General features: G+C 39.7%; 1 protein-coding gene across 1 annotated transcript in view; it reads left to right on the forward strand.

Moving 5' to 3' along the window:
• Positions 1-20,274, forward strand: part of CTSC (cathepsin C) — a 40,911-nt gene extending 20,637 nt beyond the window's left edge. The window contains exons 3-7 of the mRNA XM_080643006.1: positions 2,621-2,787; positions 8,358-8,513; positions 12,685-12,800; positions 18,148-18,279; positions 19,416-20,274. Coding sequence (XP_080499132.1) covers positions 2,621-2,787; positions 8,358-8,513; positions 12,685-12,800; positions 18,148-18,279; positions 19,416-19,918 — 1,074 coding nt within the window. The 3' untranslated portion in view covers positions 19,919-20,274. The remainder of the gene's footprint in view (positions 1-2,620; positions 2,788-8,357; positions 8,514-12,684; positions 12,801-18,147; positions 18,280-19,415) is intronic.
• Positions 20,275-23,828: the final 3,554 nt, after the last annotated feature.

Consider the following 23,828-nt stretch of genomic DNA (forward strand, 5'->3'; position numbering starts at 1 on the left):
ATTATACTGCAGTGAGCATCTTCTGTGTTTAATGTGGTTTTTTCCCATGTATTTATTTTTGCTGATTTCTGTAACATAGATCTCAAGCACTCTTACAGCCTTGTCAAGACTGTTTTCTAAAAGAGCAGAGGAGCAGGCAGTGTTGGCTTAGTCACATCTGGCCTGTGTGACTGGCATGTGATAGGGAGAAGGGAACATGACCAAGAGCCTGTGCCAAAGAGAAACTCTCAGGGATGGAGGTTGCATCGTATGAGGTTACCAATATTAGACTGCCTTAGACCTATAAAAATTGCTGTTTCACCATTAGCCTAAACTTTGTCAACCTTACACACAGCAAACCCTCTTAACATTGCAGCCAGAGTACATCCTAGGCCTTTATTTCAGTGTTCCTTGTCCTGGGTTGGGGCTTGAGCAGGGACGCTGGGAGTGGTGAGCTGACCTCGTGCTTGTGAAGATATTCTTAGCCAGAGGGAGACAGATGGGCTTCACAAATCATCAACTACTAAGATTGAAGCAAAATGTGTCTATTCAGTAGCCCTTAGTAATTTATCCTGTGCTATGTGGCTTTAGTGGGCGGTGAATCCCGGATTCAAATCCAGCTCTTTTGGACTCGAAGGATATACATTTTTAAATCTACCACTCAATATAACTTCATTTCAGAGCTAGTCAGACACAATTAGGTAATTTTATCTTTACGTATAGTTTAGCCCACTCATTCTTTTAAACTTGAGGTTTGCAAACTATAGTCCTGTTTTGTAAATAAAGTTTTATTGGAACACAGTCTAGTTCATTCATTTATGTATTCTCTATGCACCTTTTATATTGTATGGTGGAGTTGAGTCGTTATGACAGAGGCCTTAAACCTGCAAGCCTTAAAAATTTAAAATATGGCCCTTAAAAAGGAAGTATGCCAACCCCTGCATGCAGGTAAAGTAGTACTGTATTTGTTATCTTAGAATAGGACACGGCAAACTCTAGCCCATGGACCAAAACTAACCTACTGTATCCTTGGTCAAGAAAAGTATTGAAGCACAGCTGACTGTGGTGTCAATTTGAACTGCTTTTGTTCAATTAAATTAAGTCAATGCTTGAAATTGTGTCCAACTCCCCTCATAGAAACTTAGCATGAATTCCCCTCCCTCTGCATCTCTCTATCTATGCTCTCATTGTGGAATATGTCTCCATGAGGAGATGTTATAACATGAGGGTTTCAGGTTCTGAAGCCAAAGCCTTTGAGTTCAAATCCTGGATCTATCACTTTATAGTTACCATTGGAATAAGACAAAGGGCCATATTAGTGAAATAAAGTAGACAGAATACTTAGTAATAAGGTTACATTAGCTCTCTCATGATCAGAATTCTATGTAATAAAAGGCTAATATGCAAATCAACCAAAGGGCAGAACGTCCGGTCGCTATGACATGCACTGACCACCAGGGGGCAGATGCTCAATGCAGGAGCTGCCCCCTGGTGCTCAGTGCACTCCCACAGGGGGAGCGCTGCTCAGCCAGAAAACCTGAGCCAGGCTCACGCCTTATGAGTGCAGTGGTGGTGGCAAGAGTCTCCCTTGCCTCCGCAGCAGTGCTAAGGATGTCTGACAGCGCTAAGGATGTCCAACTGTGCTAAGGATGTCTGACTGCTGGCTTAGGCCCACTCCCAGAGCGGGCCTAAACCGGCAGTCGGACATCCTCTGAAATCTCTAGGACTGTGAGGGGGTACAGGCTGGGCTGAGGGACACCCAACCTCCCCCCATCTCCACCCCCCCCCCATGTACGAATTTCATGCACCGGGCCTCTAGTAGTCTAATAAATTTGGAGAATGAGAGAAGAAAGGATTTTGTTTAGTCCTATGGAAAAATTTTATCTCTTATTCTTATATTTTGTTGGAGTAGACCTTTTGAGTGGAAAACTATAGTCTACAAACAGCAGGATTTTGTTTCTGTTATATAACAGCTCTGTTCCCTTAGGTCCGTGGTCGGCAAACTGCGGCTCGTGAGCCACATGCGGTTCTTTGGCCCCTTGAGTGTGACTCTTTCACAAACTACTATGGCCTGGGCGAGTCTATTTTGAAGAAGTAGCGTTAGAAGAAGTTTAAGTTTAAAAAATTTGGCTCTCAAAAGAAATTTCAATCGTTGTACTGTTGATATTTGGCTCTGTTGACTAATGAGTTTGCCAACCACTGCCTTAGGTATAAGCTATCTATTCTCTGAGCTGAGCCTCCCTTTTCTCGCTGGGGAAAAGGGGTTCTGGGTGTCTGTTTCCTCATAAGCTTATTGTGAGGATGAAATGAGGTAATTTGTAAAATGCCTGGAATGTGGCAGTTGCTATAAAAATGTTAGTTTCTTTCCCTGCCTTTCATACCCAGAAGTGTTTTGTTATGTAAATTTTGTTTGGTGACTAACCATGCTTATCATATAGACATTTATTTATCTTCCTTTTCCAGAATACTTTCTCCTTGTAAGCTCTCGGGGTGAAGTTTTCCTTTTGATTGTCAGAGGCTGATCTGGAAGGTGAACCGAAAAAGGAGAGGGGGTGTCTTTACTGTGATGGGGAGGCAGGGAAGTGGACCTGCAAGTGGACCGCAGATTCACGAGGCCTCTCCTTCCCGTATTTAATTGCAGTATAAAAAAGAGGGCGGCAAGGTGACCAGCTACTGCGATGAGACCATGACCGGCTGGGTGCATGATGTGCTGGGCCGGAACTGGGCTTGCTTCACCGGAAGGAAGGTGGGGACTGTGGCGGAGAATGTGAGAGTGAACGCTGCCCACCTTGAGGGTCTCCAGGAAAAGTGAGTTGTCACAAATGAACAATGTATTCTGTTTCGTTTTTATCGTATATGACATTAGGTGTGTATGTTAAATTCTTGGAAAATTGTATTTTGATTATATAAGACGTATTTGGCTTGGAAACAAAACTTTACTGGAAAAATATGTCGACTGATGTAAATGAGAGAAGAAAGCATGGTTTTTCAAAGCCCTCCAAATGTGATGTGTAAGAGGACTACAGAACCACAGTGACTAATGAAGAAAAATCATTTTATTATTGCCATATAAAAGCATGTTGCATGATGTTTGTAGATACATATATTTATGTTGCAACAAGTGTAGGTGATACTAATTGAACAAAAATTTTAAACAAGGCAGTAGTAACTGAAATTACAATTCTTAGTGTTTATGTAGTGGATGCCATTTGCTAGGGCTGCCACAGCAAAGGACCACGGACTACATGGCTTAAACAACAGAAACTTGTTTTCTCACAGTCCTGGAAGCTGGGTGTCCAAGATGAAGATGTGGGCAGGTTTGGTTTGGTTTCCTCTGAGGCCTCTCCCTGGGCTTCTCATGGCCACCTGCTCTCTGTGTCCTCATGTGGTTATCCACTGTCTGTGTCCTCATTTCCACTTCTTAGAAGTACACCATACAGATTGGGTTAGGGCTCCCTCATATGACCTCTTTTTACTTTAATTACTTCTTCAAAGGCCCAGTCTCCAAATACAGTCACATGCTGAGATCCTGGAGGTTAGGACTTCAGCATCTGAATTTGGACAGGACATAGTTCAGCCTGTAATATGCAGTTAATGCTTTTGTTAAGTGCACTTAAGTTAGGTAACGTGAACTGCACAAACAAGAGATTTCAGACTTTATTGGTTTGGAAGGAAAAGAAAAATAAATATGATTGGTAGTAGATTTTTGTTTTATTTAGCTGTGAAATCCCCTGAAAGTGCGCATGAACACATCATCTAAAGCAGGTCACACTGACAGGAATGACTCATGCAGCGGAGAGGCGGGGGGCATGCGTTGAGAGGACGGGATGTGTGTGTCTGGGAAAGTGATGACCTAGGTCCACACTGACCCATGCCCCCCATTTAGCTTTTAAATTGCTTTGCTTGGCTTGATCATTGAGCAACACATTTCCAAATAAGCTGTTCACTTTTTACTCTGCTGTTTAGGATATACTATGTACTGTTGTACTTTTTTGATGTTTCAAACATTGCCTCATTTAGCATAGAAGCTAAATTGCTAACTGGAGTGCTCAGAACCTATGTTGCATCACCTATAAAAAGAGGAGGAAATTACTCTCAAGATCTCTTTCAGCTCTTAATAATCTGCTAACCCATAGTGAGGTACATAACTTTTTAATCTCATTAGGTTTAATATAGATATTAAACATATATATATATATCTCACCCATTAACTCCATAATATGCCAAGTATGAGCTAGTTTTCAGCAGTCACATCCTTGCTCACGGCAGCATAAGGATGTGATTAAGTGGAAAACAGAGATCAGAGACATGGCCAAAGGTGACATCACCCAGCCTATGCCATTGCAGTACAATTTTCAAGTTCAGTGCCAGATTGGTAAAGCCGGTTGGCTTCTGTTACCTTTGTCAGGGACTCTCACATTTTTGTAAATGAGACCATTTCCTGGTTTGAATGCTCAGTGGCTTTATCTAGAATCTTACTGGCAACTGGTTCCTGTAACACCAGGCCAGCCTTCTCTGCCCCTGTGCTGGGGCACTTCCCAGGGTAATGATAATACTGCAGGTTGCTGTCCCCTATGCCAACGTGAGCTTCTCCAGGCGGTTTTGTTCTCCATGGGCTCCAGTGTATTGAACACGCCACACCCTTTCATTTTGGCGAAAACAAGGGCGTCGCTCATGAGGTCTAGAAGAGGGTCTGGGTGTGAACATTGTAGAAAGAATAAGCAGTTTAGACTCTTGTGGATTGGATGGTTCACGATGGTGGAGGGAAGCGTGTCAAAGCTCAGGAAGTCTCACTGTTTGCATTTTCCCCACAAAAGTGTCAAGGCCGTTCTTGGGCGGGGAGAACCAGGGCTCCACCTCCGCCTGGCTCATGGCTAACATAAGGTGAAACTGCTTCCGGTACCTGGTACCTGGTGGGAAGCTGGTGCACTATTGGAATATCCTTTGTATCCATTGGCCACATTCCAGCTGTCTTGGGAGACTCTGGCAGTCAATCAGCTTCTGTGGGTTTAGGGACCAATGCCAGTACCTGCAGGTGCTGATAGGCTTTGGTAATTCCACCCATGCTGTGTAAACAGCTGGGAAAGTGCCCTCCAGGTGACCTGCCCGGTTATCTCACGGATCAGGACTGGAGCCACCCTCTTCGAGCACAGCTTCTGTGGACACACAGGAAGTTGATCTCCACCATCTTCTCTGTGTCACAGACCTGGATGTTTGCTCGGATGGTGCTGACAAACCCAACCAGTTTCCGACTTGAGAGCAGTCGAACCCACAGTGCCATTGAGGGAGCCAGCCAGGTGCTGGAGATCCCATAAAAGAAATTCTGGGGAATAATCAAGTTGAAACATGTTGCCATCCTCTTGCACATAATTCTCAGTCAGGAGGGTGTATAAGTCTTGTTCCACACCACGATCCCCAGGTCCACGGCGTCCCAGGTGAAGCCCTGTGGCAGGGCATAGGGCCCCTGGCGGATGTTGTCTTTGTCAGGCTCTGCACTCGGGATCCAGGCTGTTGACCACGTCTCCCAGTTTGAGGACCTGCAGCTTTACTTGCTAGCCTCTTACATTGTTTTGGCAATGAAAACATTTCAGTGGCCTTCTGTATTTCCCGATCCTCTGCTGGCAAAGACTTCATCTTCACAGGCCAATTCTGGGCTGACTCTGTCTCGCTGCCTTTTTCTTCGTTCCTCTTGTTTCTTTGTCTTCTTTTTGGCTCCAGTAGCATTGGCTGGCCTCAAACCACCCCAGTGTAGCTGCTGTCCTCCTTGTCTCCGCAATCACTGTGGTGCTCAAGACCATTTCATTTCCCTTCCATCACCTGAGGCCTGAGGCGCCAGTGACTGTCACTCTCTGCCATGCCTCCTTAATCTCATTGGATCTCAGACACGAAAAACAATGGTGTTTAAGACCTACTTTGTCATTACTGTAATACACGTAGCATAGGATATTTTTATTTTCTTAATATATTTTCATTGATTACAGAGAGGAAGGGAGAGGGAGAAAGAAACATTAGTGATGAGAGAGAATCATTGATTGGCTGCCTCCTGCATGCCCCACACTGGGTTCGAGACCAACCTGGGCATGTGTACTGACCGGGAATCAAACTCTGATCTCCTGGTTCACAGGTTGACATTCAACCACTGAGCCACGCTGTTTTGCTAGATGTTACAATACAGGTCTAGTTACTGCTTTTCAAATACTTGAAGTCCATGACTCTTATCAGTGGAAAATATTTCAAGGTATACATTTACAATTTAACATTTACTCTCGTCTAAAGAAACCAGTAACTGTCATTTGCTTTCATCGCAATAGTGTGGTGAGAAGTACGATACAGGCAGTTTTATAATCTATTTAAGGAAGATACATCTCTGGTTTCACACTTTTCAACAAGTGGGGAAGAACTTTGGTAAAAACATTAAAATGTTATCAAGGTAGTTGCATGGTTTTCTTATTAATTTCAGTGCTGCCAGGCTCTTTGACTATATCAAAATGGTCTCTCTATGAAATACGCATTCATATACTCTGGACCTAAATGGACAATGGTATAATCTTTCAGGAAGGCATTTTTTTTTGGGGGGGGGGGTAATGTAACATCAGCACTTTATTCAAATCTTTAAAACAGTCTTTATTATAAAATAAAAATGTTCTAAAAATCCACAGGTTAAGTACACCGTGGTATACTTTTGTTGGGAGGTATTCCAATAGTCTAAATTAAGAAAAAGAAAAGCTCACAGTATGCCTAAGATGGCACTCTGGTTAGGTTTATCTTGCTTTGCATAAAAGAAAGTTTATGGAAGTCTTGGATAGTGAGTCATATTTCAGCCACTGAATTATATTCAGTTGTAATAATATGATAAATTCTATAATTCTTAGCACCTGGTACCTGGTACATGTTTAAATTAAATGAATAATTAACTCTCCCCATTTTTTTTCTTTGTAAACATGTTCTTTATATGTTATATTTATTTACATCTGACTCCAAGCATTTAGTGTCAGGTACACCAGTGCTTCTCAAATTTTAATGTTATTGTGAGTCACTGCTGTGGGGAAGGTGGGATCTTATTAAAATGCATATTCAGATAGTGTGGGTTGGCTGCTTAGAGTCTGCATTTCTACCAAGTTTCCCTGTTCAACAACCCAATTTTAGTAACAAGGATATACACCAAATGTTCATATGGAATACTTTTTTAAATCATGTAGTTATAATGTTTGCCATATTCTGTGTACATTATACAGTTTGTTCTGTTCTCTTCTTTTTTATGATTACGAAGTTATAAAAGTGCATGGTAGAAACTGTAGGAGGTAGGGGAAAGATGGTGACCCTGTGTCACCACTCAGATAACCATGGTTGGCATTTTTAAAAGGTACTTATATTATAAATATATATTATACTTTCACGTAATTGGTTAATTTTCTATAAACTTCTTTGTATCCTGCTTTTTAATTTAATATAGAATTAGCACCCTTCCACATTACTAAATAACCTTCTAGACATTTTTACTGACTACACTATACAGTGTATTATTTATTTAATCAGTCCCTTATCTTAAAAGATTCGTTTAGGTTGTTTATAATCTATCACTAGTGTAAGTGTTTCATTGAACATCTTTGTACATACATCTTAGTTAGCTTGAACCTTTACTTTCATCAGAGACATTCCAGTTCCAGGCTACTGATACATATATGCATCTCCTCAGGCAAAAGTGGGCGGTGCCTTTTGGACTCATAGGCTGTCTCTTTATATATGAACCAAACCAAATTTGCTTTGGTGCCAGAAAAATGGCTTTGTTTGAACAAAGGATATGTACACAAACTGTACTGTAGCCTGATGTCTTTAGAGCCAAAGTAAGGGAATTTTTCTGATAAAAAATTGCTTACCATTTATCGTTGGAGCATCACTTGAGGCTCCCAAGTGTTCCTTAGCTGGGTTGATGGGTCATATTCAATACAAAATGCCTTGAGTACAGTGACTACTCATTAGGTTTGAGGATACTTCAGGGATCCTTACTATTTTGATTTTTGTCTTCTGAAGTTGGGTTTTATTTTACCTTATAATTTTCAGTTGACCTCAATTTTGTGTTCTGTATATTTGATATTGCTTTCCCATCGACTATTGGGAAATTTGGCATTGTATGTTTCTCTCTATACCACGGTGTACTTAATCTGTGGATTTTTTAAACATTTTTATTTTAGAATAAAGACTGTTTTGAAGATTTGAATAAAGTGCTGATGTTACATTACCAAAAAAAAAAAAAAATTGCCTTCCTGAAAGATTATACCATTGTCCATTTAGGCCCAGAGTATATGAATGCTTATTTCAATGGAGTCTAGTTACATCAATAAAGAGTATGCCTCAAGCTATCTTGTTTTTGTTGGCAGGTATTCCAATAGGCTCTACAAATATAATCACGACTTTGTGAAAGCGATCAATGCCGTTCAGAAGTCTTGGACTGCAACCACATACCTGGAATATGAGACTCTTACCCTGAGAGAGATGATTAGGAGAAGTGGTGGCCACAGACAGAGAATCCCCAGGTAATAAAGCACATCTCTTGACACCAATAAAGATATTGAATGCCATCATCTCTTCCAACCAGCATGTCTTCCTGGGTTGCCCACCATTTTACTGGTCATCCCAACTTACGTTTTTGTTGTGTGTTTTTTCTGTTATCTAAGGAAGGGAGAGAGAGAAAAGAGAGAAACATCGGTGTGAAAGAGAAACAATCTATTGGTTGCCTCCAGCTCCCACCCTGACCAGAAATTGAACTTGAAACCTATAGCCCTGACTGGGAATCAAACCTGCTACCTTTTGATGTATGGGACGATGCTCCAACCAACTAAGCCACACTGGCTAGGGCCTGTTGTCTTTTTTTCTGACTATTTCCCTCTCCTATTCACACACACTCTCAAGCTCTCCAAGCCCTGTTTATGGGTTTTGCTTTCACAGCATCTGCCGTTTCCATGGTTAACTTTCCATTTTCTTTTCTTTTTTTAAATATATTTTTTACTAGGGGGGTGGTACAAGTTTTAGGGAATGAAAGATCTTTGTAATATATTTTTTATTGATTTCAGAGATGAAGGGAGAGAGAGAGATAGAAACATCAATGATGAGAAAGAATCATTGATTAGCTACCTCCTGCACACCCCCTACTGGGGATCAAGCCAGCAACCTGGGCATGTGCCCTGACTGGGAATCAAACCCTGGCCTCCTGGTTCATAGGTCAATGCTCAATCACTGAGACACTGGCTGGGCTCCTTTCCATTTTCTAAACTCTGGCTTAGTTAGGGCTTTGTTGTCTCTTTCCTGCCTTGTGGATCAGCCTCCTGCTCCCTGTCTCTTTGGTCCTGTTTCTTTGGTATTTTTCCTGCTCTATCCCCATTCTAAGCCAATCTATAAAATATTGCCAATTTCATCTTTCTTTACTCAGCTATTATTGTGTTACTACCTATTGCCTAATGACTATATTTAACTTGGTAAGCAAAACCATCTAAACCTGACAGTAACTATATTTAGTACTGTGACCCTCTTTCAAATATATGACACACAATGACTGGAAACTTTCCTTTCATATAATCTCTATTCATTATATTCCCTTTGTCTCAAATACCCCTCAACTTGGCTGTAATAACTGTCAAAGTTGCCACCTGTAAACATCTCAAAATCATCTTTCTGTTTTAAGTTCCAACCAAAAATGTGTCTTGTTTATCAATATACTTTTACTACTCTCAGCCAGAAGTGACATTTTCTATCTTTAGCTTACACACCCCAGAGTGTATTGTTACTTTGGGAAATTAGGTCATAATGCTTTTAATTTATATAGTCAGGAATTTGGTAGATTTTTACTAGTAAAAAATTATTTCAAAACCATAGCTATATCTTTCAGAGTATATAGCACCTTAACATTTGTTAAATAGCCAAGGATGTTTCTGTGATGCCATACCTTGCTTTGGAAGAAATTGATAGAACTGAAGGGCAGGGAACTGGAAACCAATAGGGAGCTAGTGGGAGTCAGTAAATTGTGTATGTTGATATTTTCCCTTACTAATCAAAATGTTTTCCAAATTTCTGAGATGATATTGATTATTTCCTTAATACAAATAGAGTCCTTGGTCCAGATTTTATTGTTTGAACAGGCCACTCATAGGTTAACTGTTAAGTAATTAAAATGCATTCTAACTTTTTATCTGCAGACTAATAATCCTAATGCTCGGGCATTCTTCAACTATGAGGCTGTTTGGAGACTTTTCCTGTCTCTCGTAGTTCTGCCCCTTTTTCAAAAAGAATCTTACATGATATTTCTCAAGGTGTATTCTAAGGAACTGCTTGTCCATGAGATACTCTTGATAATCGAAATTGGGGCGTGGAGTATGTCGAGTCCCTTCTTAGATTCATAAAGTGAAAAAGTGGGGCTCTTGCCTGAAAGATATGAGCCTCAGACACAACTGCTTTGCCACATGTCATGTGTCATATAGCTGAGGAACTCCCATGCTAGCCAACCACCTTTGTTCTGGGGAAGGGCTAGCTTTATGAAGGGCTGCTTTTGAGGCAAAGGCTCCATAGGAGGCTTGGGATATGGAAATGGAATTGAGTGAAGTTGGAAAGACTGAAGTAGACATTGTGGTCTAGCTGCCCCCATTTCAATTGCATTTTATACAATAAAAACTCTTGGAGACTCTTTTTTTTTTAATATATTGATTTTTCACAGAGAGGAAGGGAGAGGGATAGAGAGTTAGAAACATTGATCAGCTGCCTCCTACACACACCCTACTGAGAATGTGCCTGCAACCAAGGTATACGCCCTTGACCAGAATCGAACCTGGGACCCTTCAGTCCGCAGGCCGACCCTCTATCCACTGAGCCAAACCAGTTAGGGCAAGATTCTTAACTTTAGGTGTAGGGAATTTGTGCAACTGCTGAAATTATAGAAAGGTTTATTATTTTGGAGCATCTCCCTGAGTCCAGAACTTTCACCAGATTCTTAAAGAATTTGGACCTAGTTGATTAAGAGCCAGTAATGTAAAGTGTAACTATAATGTAATTCCCATGTCTCCATCTTCCAAATTCCTCTTTCACTCTCTTAACTTTTATACCATTCAGCTTCAGTTGTCACACTGTTTTTGCTTTGTCCGTGGTGCATTGATGGGCAAACATTCTGCCTTATAGAGTGGTGGGAAGGAGGAAGTTAACATTTGAATGCATCTTGATTTCAGAGAGGAAGGGAGAGGGAGAGAGAGATAGAAACATCAATGATGAGAATCATTGATCCACTGCCTCCTGCATGCCCCATACTGGGAATTGAGCCTGCAACCTGGGTATGTGCCCTGACGAAGCTGACCGTTGACATAGGACCTCATGGTCGATGTTCAACCACTGAGCCACACTGGCTGTGCAGTGCTATCTATTTTTTACAGTTCTCAAGGTTATAATTGCTAGTCGGAAATGATTTCCCCCCTGTCTTTTATCTCACTTCCGTTTTGACCTAGCATTAACTTTTATCATTTCTTAGAGAAGTGTGTGAGAGAAGGACTTGGGATTAGTTGCAGGGGACATGAAGAAGTCCAGAAATAATCTTTGCCAATGACTAAATTGGAACCTGGTAAAAACCAACTTGGTAACCACTGGAAAGTTAGAAGACTGTGGTATGATAATTCCAAGTTGAGTAAGAAATTCAAGTAGTTTACAATAACAGAAAAATAAATGTTACCACAATATAACAGTAGTGCCCTAACACAAGAGATGATGGAGCATAGAGAGAAGTGGGTTTTTGTTGGGGGTTGTGGTAGAGGCTGTTGTATGAGCAGTCTTTAAAATTAAAAGTCAGGGAAAAAACTCTTAAGGGGATTTTTTTCTAATCAGTGGGCAGCAAGCATTTTAGATAAAAGGAACAGCAGTACAGAGACATGGAACACAGAGCATTTGGCAGACTTGGGCAAACTAAGAATTCAGATGTGGCTACAGCTAGAATGCTGTGTGTGTGTGTGTGTGTGTGTGTGTGTGTGTGTGTCTGTATGTGTTTTAAATCTGTAATACAGAGAAGCTTGTAGAATAATTTCCTCATTTCCAGGCAATGATGGATAGGCAAAAATGTCTGTCCATCATTTCATCACCCCAGGCAACTCCCCTTTTGTGCTTATTTTCCAAGCATATCCTATAAGCTCTAGTTCTATAATGATGAAGCAATTTTGTCCTGTTTATGGAGCTAGCCTGCCTACTTTACACTTAATCTTTTGTTTCTGTGCCTGCTTCACTTCTTTTACCTCCTCACTATCACTACTACCCATCTCCTGAGTTAGATATCAGTAATTTTTATATATCTTGTGTAGGCCATCTTTAACTTCCCATGTCTACTTTCTTGGTCAAAATCTGTTAAAAGTAAGAGAACGCAGCTGCTGACACATGCTAAAAATAGCATTGCAGTGATATACAAAACCAGTGTCATTTCACAGGGGAAAATTACTAGATCATGAAAAAGAAATGGTTAATGAAAGTCACACAATGTAGTTCTATAATAGAGATATTATGTAGATTGAGATATTATGTACATTATTGTGCAACACACATTGAAACATTGATGGGACAAGTGCCCCTTGGGTCTGAATGTATATCTTAGTCAGCAAGGAGGTTGAAATTATGGAATTTGAAGTTAGGAAATCATCCTTAAAGGAAAGACTATATATTGATGTCAAATGTATATTTCCATCCTAGGCCCAAACCTGCACCACTAACTGCTGAAATACATGAAAAGCTTTTACGTTTGCCAACATCTTGGGATTGGAGAAATGTTCATGGTACCAACTTTGTTACTCCTGTTCGAAACCAAGGTAAAAAAAAAAGTCTAATTTTTCATTAATTTATTCTGAAACATTTATTGAACATTTACTATTGCCAAGTTCTGCAGTAGATTCTGGAGATACAGAGGTTAAATGGGCATGATTCATTTTAGTAAGAAATGGAAATGATACAGCCAATGAATATTCACTTCTTCTTTTGTATCCACAACAGATTTTGGTACTAGATAATCTCTCCAACTGAACTTAGAATTTCTTAATTATCCTTCTCAATATAGTTTCCATGTAGCTAATGGGATTAATCAGAATGATATGTAAGCCAAACTCATTTGCTCTCCTAGTAGGAGAGACTCATGTAGAAACAAAGAATTGCATACAAATAGAATTGGTATTCTGTCTATAAGTGATTTGCTGGAATCCTACTTTGCTACCTGTCTTCCCCCTCCCTGCCCTGACCCCATCATTTAGTCTTTAAGTACTATAAAAGGCCAGAAAATGGATCCATGATTTTTTTCTGGTAGATTTTTTGATCTGTGACCTTTCCATTTATTTTATGTCAGGTTATTACCTGTTATGGTAAATATTAACCTGGCTTCCAAAATGGTGGCCTGGGAGCAGAACCTGGGTTTACCAAAAGTATGACTGTAATTCCATTTTGCAGGTTATTTCCAGAAATTGGATACAGAATGAATACATTTAATAACTCTTCCTCTAATAGCACTTGATAGCAAATTATCTTGTTATCCTAAATTTTAGCCAACAATGACTTGGAGAATCATTTATGTAATACTCAGGTTTATTACTTCTAAGCTCAATTTCAAGATAATTAGAGTACATATGACTGATTTGTTACCATAAAATATGTGTAGTATTTGCTTTCTGGTAACAATCTGATTGGTATCTCCTGAGAACATTATAAGTTAATAACATCCAAAGATAAATTGTTCTTCTCCTTTCCTAAAAATTCAGTAATAATCAGCCTGACCCACTTAATCAGCATTCACCACTGACCCTTCAATTCCGTCCTCACTGAATTCTTGCAAAACGTTCTAAATGCCCAGAGCTCTGAGCAGGTCTTATAGCAGCCAGTCAGCAAGGTTCCTGTCCAGCTGACACCAGAGGTCTTCCCTTTGTACCAGTTATTCTAGTACTCTGCAGCTCTAGAGAAAGTGTAGAAATCATTCCCTACCTTCTCTTTTTCTGGGGAGGGCTTATTTGGAAAAGAGGGAATGGAAATGAGAGAAATTTGAAGGTAATAGAGAAATGAAAGGACTGATGTTAAAAGAGAGGATTAAAATTTTCTCTATCATCAAACAGATTTCCTATACTTATTTGAAATGGTTAAGTAACTACTGCATGTCAGTATTGATTATGAGGGTCTGGCACAAGCTTGCTTTTGTTGTGTTGTATGTTTATAGAATACTAGAGGCCCAATGCACGAAATTTGTGCAAGGGGCTCAACCCTCGCAGCCCCGCCCACTGGTTGTTCCACAGTCCAGTCTAATTAGCATATTAGCTCTTTATTATATAGGATGTTGTGTTAGGATTTTTTTCTGGTGGCTGAGGATATAAAAACTAATATGACATGGTCCTTGTCCTAGATACTTACAGTTTAACAAGACCTGCAAGTGAAATATTAAAATACAATATGAAAAATTATTGGAGAAAGTGTTTTTAAAACTCAATGGAAGCATAGGAGAAGGTGGGAAAAAAAAAGTTTAGTTCCACTCACTCCCCAAACGATATGATCAACTAGTGATAGGACAATTATTCAGTGGAAGAAAATTAGACTTTCTAAAGCCAAGTTGGTTTTCTTATAGCTTGAAAAAGCTAATATTGTCTCCCATATCCCATGTTTCATGAGAGTTATAACTGTGAGTTGTACAGAGGCATGGGTAATTTAAAAACAGAGGGATTCAATAGATTAATTGCTTTTCAATTGATTCCTCGTTTGTAGTATCTTGTTCGGTACTTGAGAAAATAATGTACTTAGAGGTTCCTCTTTTGACTTTCTTTTGGTTTTCTGTACTTTCGGTTGGAAAAAAAAAATATTTTCCCTTCCTGCTAATTGGGCAACTTGGAAATTTCTACTAACTTTAAGAACACCAGTGTTCTGTATAACCCAGAATTCAAAATTAGCCGCAGTTAAGGGAATTCACAACTTTATGCAGAGAGCATATTCAAGATGAATGAAAAAAGAGACATTGGGAGGACAAATGAGGTTTTAGCTTTATACTTGGAAACAGGTTTAAGCCCCAGCCTTAATGGCTGGGTTGACTTTGAAGTGTGAGAGGGAAGAGAGCTCGGAAATTGGAAGACATGAACTTCCTTAGTTTTTCTTCCAGCTATGCTGCCTTTATTTATTCCATCTTCATGAGAGAAGAGGCTGTCTCTCGGGTCATGTTACTTAGGAAGTGTAGGGTGCTTTGCTAATGTTTAAAATGTAGTTCATTTCAGACTTGTTTTAAATACTGTTTATGCCAGAAGGCAGGAACCATAAACTGTGTGCTTCACCCTATTCATTTTACATACAAGATAGAGAGAAATGCCAGAGAGATCAAGTGACTTGCTCACAGCCACATAGCTGAGTGACGAAGCAAGTGGGAGGCAGGAAGGGGTAGGAATCCTAACTCCTTACTCCTAGTTCTGTATGTTTCCTGCTATTCTGAGGTGCAGCTGAACATTGTTAAATCTTGCCAAAGTCACATTATTTACTTGAGACTGTGAAAATGTGATTGTTGGAGAGTTCTGTCTGGGCCAGATCTCCCTTAGTCTTCTGAAGGGATAATGGTTCTTTTAGAATCTAGGCTCTGGCTTTGACGTTTGAAAGTCATTAATTACCTTGGCAGCTGACACATTCTTCTGGGAACTACAGGGGCTTGAGGGAAGTTATCTCATTTTCTCATCCCCATGTTTTCTTTTCTGTTAACAGAGCACATTCTGATCTCTTGAATGTACGTGTGACCTTCCCCCCCACACAATGATGGATGGTCAGAAATAACCAAGAGAGGTTATTTCCTTGGCTGCCATGGGCCAAGAATGCTGGGTGGCTAAAATGGGGCTGTTTCCAGACTCTTGTGGGATGTTACTTTCGACAAGACCCTGGTGTTTCATTGTAGGAACAACTGGCTTTGGCTGTTTATTGTCACTCATGTAGTTCTTGGACATTCTGTCACTTGGAAGTTGGGGAGGGTCCTAAGGATAGTGTTATTTGGATGGTTTAAACAAAATGTATAAGTTAGTTTTGGTCTATTTAGTAACTAGCTGACAGGGAAGGGGAATTTGAAGATTCATTAAGGTAGATATAGACCTGTGAACGGAAAAGGACACTAGGCCTGTGTTAGCAGACACCAGGCCCTAGCCCCTGCCATCTGTTGGCTTTGTGACTTTGGACAGGTCATTATTGCTTCTTTCCAAGTCTCAGTGTACGCGTCATCAAGTGAGTAGGTTGTACTACTAGATGAATTCCAAGGCCCTCTCTCAAATGTTTGTCTTTTTTAAAAAATATGTTTTTAATGATTTTATAGAGAGAGGGAGGGAGAGAGAGATAGAAACATCAGAAGGGTTCTGTCTCCCTTACAGCTTAGAAACAAGTCAAGATTCACTATTTCCATTGAAGTCATTTACCCCCCTGGATGTAAATATGTATCTTGTTCATAACTTGACTCTTTCTTCTACAAACATGCATTGCACTCCCTCGTTGCATCAGGCACCAAGATGAAGAGAACAAATTTCCTGTGAACATTCAAGGAAATTCACAGTATAGTTTGTGGAAAACAATATAAGTAATTCAAATACAGGGGTTGGCAAACTTTTTGACTCGAGGGCCACAATGGGTTCTTAAACTGGACCGGAGGGCTGGAACAAAAGCATGGATGGAGTGTTTGTGTGAACTAATATAAATTCAAAGTAAAGGAGCGGAGGGGAGAGCAAGAGAACCGGATAGAACAGCTGGATCTGGCCCGCGGGCCGTAGTTTGCCCACGGCTGGTTTAGGATGTTGGAGGCTGAGCATAGAGTATCCTAGATTTACTTTGCACTCAGGGAGGAATGAGAATCAACAGTTGCCTTTTCCAAGTAACATATTTTGAATGCATAATGTTCTTTTGAGTATTTTTCTCTCTAAGGAAGATAGTTACTAAATTATGAAAATTAGCTTTATTAAATAGAACAAACGCAGCATTCTCTTTATGTAGAATGCGTTTTTTGGATTGTAATATGTCTATTCACTAATCTTGTTTTATGTGCATAAGGAGGTGCTCACTATTCAGATAATTTGGTAACTAATACTAGTAAAGTGAACAACATGCCAATTGTATATACTTGCATTTAGTACCTATGTCTTGGCACTAAATTTGTATCAGTGACAAAGAGACGATGTAATAATAGAAATATTAATATTATGCTCATTTCTTTCTAGAATTATAACAAGTAGAAGTCCCAGTTTTGTTATACTAGTATATGTGCCATATTTTCTTATTTCTTAACCACACATATTGAAGAAACATAGAAAAGTAATATTGTTCACATATTTTTCCTTATATTTTTTCTTCTTTTGAAATAGCAACTATGTTCCTAGCATATTCTTCTTAAGTAAATTGATTTTGTCTTTGCCAGAGCATTCAGGTGTTAGATGAAGCTGTTTTCTTTTCCCTTCTCCCTACCTCAATCCAGCTATTTTCATGTTTCTTTCTTCTCTCGGTAATACTTTTCGGGGACCATAGCTATACCACTGTTACCCTTTTCCCCTTGGAATCAGTCTTCTTTTAATTTCACTACTTCCATGTCTTATATCTTTATTTCCTCCTTGGACATCTTAAGTACCATATTCATCATTATAATTATTCTCTTCCTTTCTTGGGCTTTGTTGTCTTTTTGCCTCCTTGATCCTGGTAAAATCAAACTCTCTACAATATACCCATCCTTGAGCCTGTCTTAGGGTTAGTTCCACCCAGCAAGTTGCATTAGAAAATGCTGCTCTAGAGATATTTAAAAGCTCAGCTTACTTGTATCCCTCAGTCTGTTTCTCTCAGTCTGGTGGCTCTGCAGACATAAGTCATTTCTTCATGATCAAGAATACTATCAAATGCTTTGCAGAAGTTAGGAGGTTTTTTTCTTTTTTTCTTTCTCTCTTAAAATATTCTCAAGGAAAGCCCCATATAGTAACATTTGCCTTTTGATGAAAAAGCTGAAGTCTTAATGTTGGCCTTTAAGTTCAGTCGTGTCTGTTGATGGACTTTTTTTTTTTTTTTTTTTACTGTGCTCAAGCAACACTCAGTATAAATATATTTAAAATATCTTAACCACTGAGCTTTCTCTGTTTTTGTGAGTACTTCAAAGGTCTCTTGGGTTATATATCTTTTTATTTTCTCCAACACCAGCATCTTGTGGAAGCTGCTACTCATTTGCTTCTATGGGTATGCTGGAAGCAAGAATACGTATACTAACCAACAATACCCAGTCGCCAATCTTGAGTCCTCAGGAGGTTGTGTCTTGCAGCCAGTATGCTCAAGGTAAGTGTTGTATTTCAGGCACTGTTTCCTGTGTATGTGGTTGGCCATGGTTGGTAAAGACAAAAGGATGGTGTAGTAGGGAGAGCACAAAGTCTGTAGTCAGAAAATCCTGATGCAAGTCTGGCCCCATCAGTTATTAATGAGTGGTTTCTCATGGAATTTATTGCACCCCCAACAGTTACTATAGATTGCATGAGCACTGCCTCTTAGGAGTTTCTTATATACATTACCCAATGATGCTCCAAATCCTGAAAGAGTAGATATAATCCCTAATTTATAGACAGGGAATAGACACGAAGTTGTTCTATAATCTTTTAAAGGCCACACAGCCTCTAACCCTTAGAGTTTCAGTTTCCACTAAGGTCTCCCTCCAAAACCTAATTCTTGTTAAAACCAAACTAGCACTGGTTTCTCTTTAGGATAATTTAAAAATTCTGTATGTACGTTTTTGAGAAGAGGGCATATGAAATGTATGTAGAAAGCCTAATTGCCATTCATTCAGAGAGAAACAGTCCCATGTTAAAGTTTTCTTCTGTTAACCCCAGATTTAGACAAGATAAAGTTTCTCAGTTCACCAGCGGAGAATGATTATTTGCCAGTGGGCCTTTCATTCTTTCTGAAATACTTATCAACCATGGATATTGTGACTTCTAGGCTCTGGGGACTGTGATGTATCAAGACAGTCCTTCCCCTTATGAAGAGCCACGGTGTGGTGTCTGGATATTTAATAACAACAATAATAGTGAACTTTTATTGCTTTTACATGAAGTGACTAATCCTACAAGAAAGGTGCTATTGCTGTCTATATTTTACAGATAAGTAAACAGAGTTTCAGAGATATTCTTCACACAGTTTTGGATTTGAACCTACATAGTGAGGCTGCAGAGCCTCCCACCTAACCACTAAGCTAGAGGTACCTTCAAGTGCAGAATAAATGTCTGTTAAATAGATAGGGATGATAGGATAGTGAGCTAGGTAGCTAATGGATGGATGAATGAAGTGCCATTTAAGCTAGGTACAACTTCCAGGTAGCATAAAAAATTAATGGAGTAGAAAAGAGAGACTAGGAAGTGGGACAATTTCTCCTTGTGTCCCTTTCTAATAAAGGGTAATAACTCTGTGTTATTCCTCCTCAGGCTGTGATGGCGGCTTCCCATACCTCATTGCAGGAAAGTATGCCCAAGATTTCGGGCTGGTGGAAGAGGCGTGCTTCCCCTACACAGGCACTAACTCGCCATGCAAACTGAAGGAGGACTGCTTTCGTTACTACACATCTGAGTACCACTATGTGGGAGGTTTCTACGGGGGCTGCAACGAAGCCCTGATGAAGCTTGAACTGGTTCATCATGGGCCCATGGCAGTTGCTTTTGAAGTCTATGACGACTTCCTCCACTACCACCAGGGGATCTACCACCACACTGGTCTGAAGGACCCTTTCAATCCATTTGAGCTGACCAATCACGCTGTCCTGCTTGTGGGCTATGGCACTGATTCAAAAACTGGTCTGGATTATTGGATTGTTAAAAACAGCTGGGGCACCAGCTGGGGTGAGCAAGGTTACTTCCGGATCCGTAGAGGGACTGATGAGTGTGCAATTGAAAGCATAGCAATGGCAGCCACACCAATTCCAAAATTGTAGCATGAACCACCTAGCATTTTATACTGACCACCATCAGTTATGAAAGGGGATGATTTATTCACAGGTTAGAGATTTTTATTGCAGCACTTTCAGAAAATTACAAATAGATTCCTATGAAGATTTTTGCCTTCAAAATTAAAACTGCCCTTGATTTAATATACCTTCCCATTAGCCACTAACCTAATTTTTTATAAGTACTCAATTAAATGAGTTTTTTTATGATGGTGGTGAACTGTGCACTAATGGATTTTGCTAATCATTTCTAGTTCAAACATGCTATATTTTGAACAGTCTATTTGAAAATCTCAAGGAATTACGGCAAGGACTATTAAATTAAAAAATATTTTTGTAAATGATCAAGTGATATATATTGTGGAATTTATGTGTGTGCATAAGAGAACTTCTACCATTGGCTCCTTCAGATTCATTGTGTCAACTATATAAGTACTTGAAGAAGGAAAAACATTTGAGGGTATTTTAATTAAAAACAAAAATTTATGAAACTTTATGACAGGGGATATGTTCAAATAATGGCTAGTGAGTGCTAAAGTTATCCCCTCTGTAGTTGATGAGCCAAAAGTCATAGTAAAAAGAAAATAGGACTTTTGATCAAAATGTTGATATTGGTTAAATTTTCTTATGGTCTATCTTGAATTTAGAAGTATTGGTTAGCTTTCATTGGGTGAGCAGTAATAGCTTAATTAGTAGAACATTAGCAGTTTAGATTTGGACAGATCTTTGGGTCTCTAAGGTATATTTCACAGTGATATGAAACCTCTATGTGGAGTAAATAGATGGCATCTATTAGAAATGATAGATTAGGCAAAATTAGGCAGCCATAGCTCTAAAACATATACAAGAACCACAAGTCTTTTGGAAGAGATGGTAAATAGAGATCATGCAATCAAACCTCTGCACAGAAAAAGAAACTAAGGTTTAGGAAAGTTCAAGTAACTCACCTACGTCACACAGGTGGTAAGTAAGGGAGTCATGAATAGCACCTAGATCTTCTAAGGCCTGTTCTCCTTGAGCAACTGAGACACTGAACCTTAGCACTTTCCACCAGAGCATCCAAAATCCTCAGGGATACAAGGTGCATACTTGGAAGTTTCACCTTGACATGTTAAGTTGTGTCTTAAACCTCATGTACTCTTTACATGACGATTGATCCACTACAATGACACTTTTATTCTCCTGATGTGGGAACCCCTTTCACGTCCCACGTGGTTCAGGGTTCTGGTTCAGGGTTTGGGTTCTGGAGAAGGCCGCACACAAATGAAAAAAGACTTAGAAAAGTATTAATTTGGGAATATTGGGGGCCAGGCGGAAGCCCACCTCTAGTGGGAGGACTACCCTTTGCTTTGGCCTTGCCATCCCTTTTATTCAGGTTTGGGATACATCCATTGCCCTTAGGCAGGTAATTCCAGTAACAGGCAGATTATCTTATCAGTAAGGATTTACATGATTATTTGGTGGGGAAGTTGCTTCAGCTACCATTGTCTTAATTAGATAGGGAGTGGTTGGCTCTGACCTTTCAGAGCTTCAAGGTTGACCAGCCTTCCAGGTTCCTTGTCCACACCTTTCTAATTAGTGAGACAATGATCGGTTTCCGGCATCCTTGAACTGAAGTGGCCTTCCAGGAATTTACCGAGAGTTTAAGGTGTGGCTTCTTGGGCTTCTTGGGACACTGAAACATACCTTTGACCTTTTTACCACATAGTGACACAGAACTTCCAAAAGGACTCTAATGACCAGTATTTTCTCTGTTCCTGTTACTGATTCAATGTAATTTTAGTCCTACTTTATGCCTAGCCTTGTCACTGTGAAAGTGTAAAAAGAATTTGAAATCAAGGATGCATTTATTTTTCACTGAAATTTATATAGATACGACCTGTCAGCTTAATTGATATGACTTTGTTAACATGTACACATGAGCTTATCCTCTGGGTTTTGACAGCAGTTAGCGGATGCATAAGAGAGCAAGTCATGAAGATGCAGAGTGCCCATGGTTTTGCACAATTTTCTGAGGGCCCTGACTGAGCCCCACAGGAAAATCATTGCTGGTATTATGTATTAAGTACTTCAGAAAAAAAACACTGGAAAACTAAACAGGTGTGAACCTAACTGGCAGTGGGAAGCAGCTCTCACAACATGATTAGTTGAAGACAAGCGAGGGTTTGAAGAGACCCTAAGTCTTCAAAGATGGCAAAAAGGATTGACAACAACGAGAGCTCAAGTTACACTGCACTTCCATCTGCATTTATCTGCGTGGAGTATGCTTCTCCTGTGTCTATAAGACAGAAAGATCACTTATTTCATCATCAGTGGAAGACTTAAAGACAGTGACTAAATGAAACACTGTGGTTCCTCAAGCCTTGTGATTAAACTGTTAAGCTGTACAAATAGCAGCAAGTTTCATTCTAAAACGTGTTTATATTGGTGTTAATAGCACATATAATCAAAGTCGGCTGACAAATTAAACTATGGAAAAAGTGGGATGGCAATTCTGGCTAAACTCCCCAAAGACATTCCCAGAAAAACTACAGTGAAAGTATGCATGGATGACACCACTGACCACAAAGAGAAACTAAGTTTAATCGGGTGTCTAGCTCAGCTGTGACACTGACTGTGCCACTTATCACCATGAAACCGTGGGCAGTTTTCTTAAACCACCTGTGCTTCATTTTCCTCATTTGTTAATGGAGATAATGGGATAGATCTCTTTTAACTCTTCCTACTTAAACCCTTGCTATTGCAACAAAGGAATCAAATGGATTTGAATCTTTAGGTGACATAATTTGCTTTATTTTTAAGATCAGGCTTTTCACCATCCCAAATGTGCGAACTAAACTAAATTCAGATAATGAAATCTTCCTGGCCTTCCAAACTCAAGGAACTCTGACCTCTCACCCCTGAATTCCGGAAGGGAAAAGGTTTGGATAGGAAGGGATATACATCTACTTCACAGAGTTTTCTGAGGATTAAATGCCTTCAGATATGCAAAGGATGCAGAAAAGTGCTTGGAACTTAAGTCTTTTTTCTGAACTCAAATAACCTTTTGCTATAGGAAGCAGCTAAGACATAATTCTGCTAATGAACAAAGTCTACTCTACTAGGAGGAGATCGAAAAACCAACAGAGGAACACTGGTACAAAGAATCCCACAGAAAAAAAACTTTCAAAAAGTACAAATTAGACAATTCTGATTTTCTGGTGTAGAGGTTTCACTTCCCCACCACACAGCTGCTGCTGCCCCTGTGGAGAGAACAAGTGTGAGTTGATCAAGGTCAGATGCTACAGCACAGCTGAAAATCAGACCCCAGTTGAGAGGAAAGTCACTTATTGAAGCAAAAAGGAGTGAGGCTAATCTAAGGTTGTAACAGCTGGATTTTCCTATTTGGAATTTTACTATTTGGATAAAGTAAGCATAACAGATTCACACGACAGTGCCAAAGGTCATCTAGTCCACCTCTGTCCTTGAAATAAAAATGGGTTTTACAGGTAAGATAACATGTCTGGGCTCCCAGCTAATAAAGATAAATCTGGACCCCAGTAATAGAACTTTCTACTGTACCCACTGCCTCCTAATTAAGAAAAATGGAGAAACTCTAAACATGAGACTAATGACTTCTTGCTCTGTTAAAATAATTTCTAAGATCTTTCCTAACTCTCAAATCCTTTTCTGGTCTCTTGGGGGAAAATGCTGTAAGCTCCAATCCATGTGGTTTGGAAGCTTTAACAGTTTTCTCCTAAATATAGTGATGCTAATATTTGTATTTCTTAATTGTAGTAAATATTTATTTTTGGTTTAAATAAAAGCTTCCTGACCAAGGAAGGAGAGCTTTGGATAAATCAAATTCTTCTGCTCCGAGAGAAGTGCATGGACTTGACATTAGCCATTGGACCTTAGT

This window comes from Plecotus auritus, assembly GCF_963455305.1.
Source record: "Plecotus auritus genome assembly, chromosome: 9".
Taxonomy (NCBI): Eukaryota; Metazoa; Chordata; class Mammalia; order Chiroptera; family Vespertilionidae; genus Plecotus; species Plecotus auritus.